At 41.2% G+C, this 8,470-nt stretch overlaps 1 protein-coding gene across 1 annotated transcript in view; it reads left to right on the plus strand.

Moving 5' to 3' along the window:
• The first annotated feature begins 3,303 nt into the window (after nt 1-3,303).
• Nucleotides 3,304-8,470, plus strand: part of LOC109375509 (translation initiation factor eIF-2B subunit gamma-like) — a 77,157-nt gene continuing 71,990 nt past the window's right edge. Inside the window, exons 1-2 of the mRNA XM_019630896.1 lie at nt 3,304-3,573; nt 5,855-6,011. Coding sequence (XP_019486441.1) covers nt 3,523-3,573; nt 5,855-6,011 — 208 coding nt within the window. The 5' untranslated portion in view covers nt 3,304-3,522. The remainder of the gene's footprint in view (nt 3,574-5,854; nt 6,012-8,470) is intronic.

Below are 8,470 nucleotides of genomic sequence, written 5' to 3' on the forward strand. Positions count from 1 at the left end.
TGCCAGCTTTCCAATATTTAAGAACTTTTCTGATGAGATTGGTGGTAATATTAACGAATGTAATTTTGAAAATATTGTATGAGTCAACATTGAGAAGATCTGCATACCTCAGTAAACCAATATTTTACAAACGATCAATGCATCAAGTTGCAAGATCATGTATGGATAAAATGTCCATTCAAAGTGCAAGTATGATAACAAAGTGTAAAATGCTCATTGATATGATTCTACGTTACAACTAATCTGTAACAAACTACCACTTATTGAGTTTTGGTGTAGTATCAAACAATACCCACAATTATCTACAGTACCTACAAGCTATTAAAATATCTCTCTTTTCCAATTACGAATCTGTGTGAGGTCAGGTTTTCATCATATAATTCATCTGAAACAATGTATCAAAGCTGATGGGAGAATCCAGTTGTTTCCTACTTAGCCAAACATTAGACCTGTATGAAGGTGAAACCATGGCATTCTTCTCACTAAATGTTTTGTTTTGAAAACAGTTATGTTTTCATAAAAATGTTATGTTACCATTATAGTGGTTTTATTATTTTTATTTTGAAAATGAATTATGTTTTTTATTTCAGTTGGAATTTTTAATATTGCAAGTATCAATAAATGTAATTCATATAAACATAAGTTCTTTGGGGGTTCCAATAATTTTTTTTATTTTAAAGCCTACAGCACCTGGTATTCCCAGGCGGTCTCCCATCCAAGTACTAACTAGGCCCGACCCTGCTTTCCAATAATTTTTAAGAGTGTAAAGTGTCCAGAGACCAAAACGTTTGAGAACCACTGCCCTACGGGAATAATTTTAAATGAGTTTAAAAGAAGCATCCCTCAACTATTTTCCTCAACTAGAGGAGAAAGCCCTGTAGTTCCCTGAAAACATTTGCTAGTTTAAACATGATTATTTATTTATTTATTTATTTATTTATTAGAAATTTTATTGGGGGACAGTGTGTTCCTCCAGGACCCATCAGCTCCAAGTCAAGTCATTGTTTTCAATCTAGTTGTGGAGGGCACAGCTCTGCGGCCCATGTGGAAATTGAACTGGCAACGTTGGTGTTATGAGCCTGAGCTCTAACCACCTGAGCCAACCAGCCGCCCCTAAACATGAGCATTTTAAAACAGATGCTAGATATGGGTTTGAATGCTGTTTTTACCTCATAACTAGTTCTCACCTCAAAACTATGCTGTAAAAAAACAACTAAAAAAAAAAAGGCTTCTGCTTGCTTGAGCTAATACCAAGGAGAGAAAGAATCTTGCTGCAGAAGGAAAAGAGTGGTCAAGTTTCAGGCTTTCGGTGGTCAAATCAATCACTCCATGGCTCCCTTTAACCAAAACACTTGGTGTTATATTTGAGTTAAAATAATTATTCAATAACTGATCACCACCAGCATCCTAAAGTGAAGCAGAGGCAAGGCAGGAATAGGCTGGTTTTATGGATTTGGCCTCAGGACTTTTTGTTTGTTTGTTTGTTGTTTTTTGGTTGTTGTTTTTTTTTTAGCAGGATCTAAGCTGAGCTCCTGTTCTTCTAGCCGACGGTCTGGGGGAAATGACAAGTCCTGTTTTTCTGGTTGAGTGCTGCATCCCCAACATATAGCATCTAAGACATTGCTTGACACACATTAGGCACTCAATAAATACTGTTGAATAAAGTCAAACTCCTTTACTATTACTGCAAAAATTAGACTGTCTCCCAACTGGCAGGGATCTAAAATAACTCAATGTTTAAGAGATGGATAGAAAAGAGGAAGCTTCCAAAAGGTTAGGAAATTGCAGGAATGTGTGCGAAAGAGAATGACCGTTGTTCTTTTTATCTATTGCAACTTGACATCTCAAAACTTACTACTTAAAACAATATTTTTTTTTCTATTTTATTGGGGAATTGGGGAAGGGGAACAGCCAAGTTGTTGTCCTTCAGTCTTAGTTGTGGAGGGCACAGCTAGCTCAGCTCCAAGTCCAGTCGCCATCCGTCCACCCATTGGCAGCTTGCTCAAGCTCAAGGTGCCGTGTTCAATCTTAGTTGCAGGTGGGCATAGCCCACCATCCCACGCGGAAGTCGAACCGGCAACCTTGTTGTTAAGAGCTCTCACCAGCTGAGCCATCCTGCCACCTTTTGGCAGCTCAGTGGCAGCTCAGCTCTGGGGCAGCTCACTGATCCATGTGGGAATGGAACCGGCGACCCTGTTGCTCAGAGCTCGCACTCTTAACCGACTGAGCCACTCGGCCGGTCCCAAAACAATAATTGTTTTATTATTACCTCTCACAATTGTTGGAGTTGTCTAGACTTAGGAATTTGTGGTCTCTTGTGCAGTTGCAGCCTCTTAAGTGGTCTCCCTGCTTCCAGAAAACTTATTAATACAGCAACCTGATGATCCTTCAAAAACCTGTCAAATCATGTTCCTGCTCTGTTTAACTCAAGGTGCTCACAATGACCTACAAGACTTACAGAATCTGAATTCTCCACCTTCTCCCCCATTCCTCTCTGACCTCCTCTGCCATCATTCATTCTCCCCCTGGCTTACTTCCCTTCAGTCATATTGGCCTATTTGGTGTTCTTTGAACATGCAGTCTCTTTCTTCAGAGCTTTTGCACTTGCTGGCTAGTTGCTTGGAAAGCTCTTACCCAAGATATCCATCCACCTGACTCACTCGCTTCAAGCCATTGTTCAGTGCCACAGTCTCAGTGAGGTCTTCGCTGACTCCCCTCCACCCATCACCCACTGTTTTGATAGCTAAACGTGGATGTTTTCCATACTATAATAGACTGGTTTTGAAAGCCCGCCATGAGTCTCCACGTTGCACATCAGGGACATAGAAAGCCCTGGCGATCCCTACCTAGCCTACCAAGGTATTTGGTGATTTCTCCACTGGCTAACCCGAAACTGTGGCTCCCAGTGAGCGTTCTTTTCACCGAGGGGTAGTCGGAACCAGGTCCTAGAATGAGAACTCTCTGAAGGAAGACAGTGACTTATTTCAATCTGGGTTCCAGGAGCCCTGCACTGGGAGGGGCGCTTAATGGGTGTTGGTGATTTGTGAATGAACGGAAAAAGCAATGACAGCCCCGCCTTCTCTCTTGAAGACGTGAGCGCTTCTGGTGCCCAATCTACCGCTCGGCGCTCGTCCCTTCTCCGCAGGCCTGCCCTGCGCGTCGCATCGATCGGCTCGGCCATCGCGCGCCTGCGCCCGTGGGCTGTCAGTCGGAGGCAGCGTGGGGAGAGCATTGGGAGCGGTTGCGGCGCGCCAGGAGCTGAGGTAAAGCTATGGCTTCTGCGCTGCCAGGTCGCCTTCGAGCTGGCTGGCGGGGTGAGCAGCGCGGTAGGGGCCTCCAGGCCCCGCTTCAGCTGAGCGAGGCGGCTCCTCGAACCCAGCCGAGGAGGGCCTGAGGGGGTGAGCGGGGGTGTGGAGCCCCAGAGTCACCAGCTCGAGTCCCTGCCCTACCCGGCCCTGGAGCCAGGTGTCCAAACTAGAAGGGAACTTGGGGAGAATCCGAGCCAACCACCTTGTGCAACAGATGGAGAAACGGAGTTTCAGGGAAGGAAGGATCTACTCCAAGTCACAGCAAGTGCGTCAGACTCAGGACCAGACGCCCTGAGCCCAGTGCCTGAATTCTTTCCGCTTCAGCCCTACATTATTATGCCTATTTTTAGGTGTATAGGTGCAAGGCAATGAAATATAAAGAGGAATGCAATAAGGTCCGGATAAGAGACCGGTTAGGATACAGTGTTTTAGCTTACCAATTTACAAATAGAGAAGGCAGTGTATGCTATGATGGAAGCATGCCTGAGATGTCAGGACCGCCTCCACTGCCTCATTGAGAGCAGGAACCTTAGACCCTAGTGACCTGGGTTCTGATGCACCTTCTGCACATATTTGAGCACGACTCTTAACACGGGTTGTTGTGAAGTTCAAAGATGCTCATTCTACAAACACTGAGTGTCTGGTGTTTGATGGGAATTGTGTTAGGTACTGGGAATACAGTGATGACAAATACAGCCCCTGCCTTCAAAGCACTCACAGGAAACAGACATTTAAATACATGCACATTAAAGCCTGTAAAGGCAGAAATGATCTGTACGTGGTGGAGGGGAAGCAACTCAGGGAAATGGGGTCGCTTCTACCAGTAGGGTGGGAAGGGTGGGAATGGCTTTTTAGGCAAGATGATTCATGAACTGAGTCTTAAAATCTGTTTCATAGGTGATTGTTAGGCACAGGAGAAAGGCACCTAGGAAGCAAAAATAGCAATACAGAGACCAGAATTATGGAACTGCATGGTTCAGTTGGCACAGGCTTTCCATGATCTACCCTCTGTCTAATAACACCAAACACTTTTATAGTGCTTGCTGTGAGATTGACATTGTTTTGTGTGCTTTACATAGATTAATTGATTTACTCTCCACATCAATCCTGTGAAGTAGAAATTGTAATTATCCTCACTTAGAAAATGAAAACTGAGGCATAGAAAAGGTATGTAGCTTGCCCTAGTTCACACAATTAATACATAGTAGAGCTGGAATTCAGACCCAGTCCATCTATAGTTCAAGGGGCTGTAACTTAACCACCAGGCTCTCTTCTAGGAACTGAAGATGCTGAGAATTTTAAATGTCGAGCCCCTGGTCACCTATCTAGAAGTGACAGAACCAGAACTCAAACTCAGGTCTTTTGACTCTGAAGGGTCTAATGCTCTTTTTCTTAATAACATCAGATGTGATGGGATTTATATAGTGCCAAATTGAAGTTGAATTCCAACCTGAGGCATTGCTTGCTGCAATCAAAATTACCATATCTTTAAGCGTGGATGTTGTGCAGGAGACTTCTCTCTGTGCCTTAGATATACTGAGTATAAGTGCTGCAGTTTAAATATTGATGTGAGGGACCTAGGACTAATCATAATTATGGTAAAGGTGCAACATTATTTGCCAGTTTGATGTTAAATAAATTCTTTTTCTGAACATTGCATTTCACACTTGTATTAAAAAGTTTACATCATTTGTTGTAAGTCAAAGGGTACTTTTATTTTAAATAAGTAAGGATTTATGACCTTTTACTGTGCCTCTGTGGTAGCTGCTGTAAAGAGATTCTTTTGACGGTCAAACAGGTTTATTTATTACCTTGAGTTTGAAAAAAGGAATTAGCCTGGTTTGTTTTTGCAATTGGGCTCTGCAATCTGGGTTCAGATACAAGCCTACATTTGTGTTTATAGTACTATCTTTCGTATTGGGAGTAATGAGAAGATGGGAGCAGGCAGCTGAATTATTGGAGGACTCTGAAGTCTTTTCATACTTTTCAGAGACCTTATATCTTGTATTTGTGCTGTTAATTTTAGCCAGAAGTTTTAAGAATATTTTCAAGGAATAAGAACTGAATCAGAAGCCCACTTGGTAAACTCTTACTGTTTTTCAAGAGTTAGCTCAAGCATACTCCTTATAAAACCTTTCCTGTCTTCTAGAAAGACTTAGGTGTTACCTTCACTATTTGCCTACTGCATCTTGAATGTGTTTCTCCTATGACACTAATGACGGTATACTGCCATTTACTGAGTTTGTCTTTTCCCCTTAATTGTGAGCAACCCAAGGGCAAGGGCCAGAATTTTTAAATTCTTATCCCTCCTCCAGCCCATCTTCCCAGGCTGGAAGTGAGAGTATATACTGGTAAGTAAGAGACTATGATAAAGGTAATGTTTATGCTGCAGCTGAGGAGCCTTTATGATTTTGGTTGTTGGAATTGGAAGTGACGTATTTGACATAAGTGGGTATCAATAACAAATAGAAATAGGGTTAGTACTGTGTATGCTTCGATTTTTGTTACTTTTTTCCCCTGTTAATTGTTTTTCTCTGTGATTGCAGTTTGTAAAAATGGAATTTCAAGCAGTAATAATGGCAGTTGGAGGGGGATCTCGGATGACAGACCTGACTTCCAGCATTCCCAAACCTCTGCTTCCAGTTGGGAACAAACCTTTAATTTGGTACCCATTAAACTTGCTTGAGCGTGTTGGATTTGAAGGTGAGCTATGGCAATGAGATGCACTCATAAAACTTTTAAACTGTTTCATCCCAATGATTTGTCTGTTTTGTGAGGGTGAGAAAGGACGAATGAGAGAAGCCTAGGACTCAACATTGGCTGGAGACTGGCCTCTTGAAATTAGGAACATAGATGTACTCTATTGCTGTGTGAAAAAGGTTGAGAAGATAGCACAAAATGTTAATATTTTAGAGCTGGTCTCCACAGTGATCTAAAATGAACCCTATAAGGATATCAGAAAGAGCTGAGTAGGAATCCAAGTGCCTCATAGTCACTACTTATTGTGAATCTATATGTACCAAGTAATATATTAAGCACTGGAGTACAGAATTGAAAAGATAATTCAGGTCCTGATCTCCACTAATGAAGAGATACACATATAAATAAATTATCATTGTGTAATGTGGCAAATGTGTGACATTGTGTAATGTGCTATTCATTTTATTCATTATAAAGTGTAAGGGAGATAGTGACAGAGATAAGCAGAGGTTATGCTATAAAGGGCCTTGTATTCCATGCTGAGAAATTTAGATTTTTTTCCTGAAAGCAGTGGGAAACCAGTGAAAGGTTTAAACAAAGGTATAATGTGGTTAGATTCGTATATTTGCTATTCTAAGTCCTTTATATCTTTATATAAATTTTAGAATCAGCTTATCAATTTACACAAAAAGCATTGCTGGGATTTTTTTTCTTTTTTTAAAGATTTTTATTGGGGAATCAGGGAAGGGGAACAGACAAGTTGCTGTCCTTTTGTTCTTCAGTCTAGTTGTGGAGGACGTCGCTTCACTGGCCCATGTTGGTATTATCATTGCGCTCTTCCCAGGTGAGGCAGATCGGTCGCCGGCCTCTGGACGGCCACTCACGCTGGCTGTCAGCCACTCACGGTAGCTCATGGCAGCCCACTGTAGCAGGAGCTGCAGCCTACACCATCGCCAGCAACTCATGGCAGCCCAGCTCCAGGTTGAGCTGTTGTTCACCATCTTAGCTGAACAGGGCGCAGTGCCACTGGCCCTCGTGTGGGATCCGAACCGGGGCCCTGCTGCTCAGAGCTGGCGTCCCAAGCCAACTCTTAACCAACATGTCACTTGGCCAGCCCCGTTGCTGGGATTTTGATTGGGATTGAATTGATGAGTGTGGTGTATATCTTCATTTTTTTAGGTCTTCTGTAATTTCAATAATGTGTTATAGTCTTCAGTTACAGGACTTATATACATATTTTATTAAATTTATCTATAGCTATATATATATATGTGTTTATATTTATATATATTAGATTTTATTGGGGAATTGGGGAAGGGAACAGTGTTGGGGAATTGGGGAAGGGAACTTTGTGTTTTTCTAGGACCCATCATCTCCAAGTCAAGTTGTTCTTCAGTCTTAGTTGTGGAGGGCAAAGCTCAGCTCCAAGTCCAGTCGCCGCTTTCAATCTAGTTGCGGGGTGGGGCGCAGCCCACCATTCCTTGCAGGAGTCGAACTGGAAGCCTTGTTGTTAAGAGCATGCGCTCTCACCAGCTGAGCCATCCGGCCGCCTGTTGGCAGCTCAGCGACAGCTCAGCTTGGGCATAGCTCACTGGCCTATGTGGGAATCAAACCGGCGACCCTGTTGCTCAAAGCTCATGCTCTAACCAACTGAGCCACCTGGCCCTTATCTGTATATTTTTTATACTATTGTAAATGGTAATTGTTGTATTCCAATTTCCAGTTGTTTGTTGCTAGTATATAAAAATAACAGTTTTTCTTATACTGGCTTTTTATCCTGCGACTTTGCTTAATACACTTATTAATTCTCATAGCTTTTTGTGGATTCCTTAGGATTTTCTACAATTTGACCTAATTGACTTTTATGGAACATTCCACCCAGTAAAACAGAATATACATTCTTTTCAAGTACTCAGAACTTTTATCAAGGCAGATTATATTTTTTGAAATAAAACAGGTCTCAATAAATTTATAAGAATTAAAATCATACAAAGTATATTATGTGACCACAGTAGAGTTAAATTAGAAATCAAAAACAGAAAGATATCAAGAGAATCCTTAAGTATTTGGTGATTAAACCACATACTTCTACATAAACCGTAGGTTAAAGAAAAAATCCCAAAGGAAATTAGAAAATATTTTGAACTTACTGAAAATGAAATAATTGTATAAAAATTTGAGTGATTATAGCTAAAACAGTGTTTAGAGGAAAATCCATAGCATTAAGCACTATGTTAGAAAGGAAGAAATGAACCTCAAATTATCATCTAAGTTTCTACTTGGAGAAACTAGAAAAAGAGGAGAAACAAATGAAACCAAAATAAGTAGAAGAAGGAGATTTTTTTTAATGGTAAGAGCAGAAATAAATGAAATAGAAAACAAAAGCATTAGAGAAAATCAATAAAACCAAAAGCTGATTATTTGAAAAAAAATTAATAAAATTGTTAAATCTCTAGTCAGAT

This window comes from Hipposideros armiger, unplaced genomic scaffold (genome assembly GCF_001890085.2).
Source record: "Hipposideros armiger isolate ML-2016 unplaced genomic scaffold, ASM189008v1 scaffold_965, whole genome shotgun sequence".
NCBI lineage: Eukaryota > Metazoa > Chordata > Mammalia > Chiroptera > Hipposideridae > Hipposideros > Hipposideros armiger.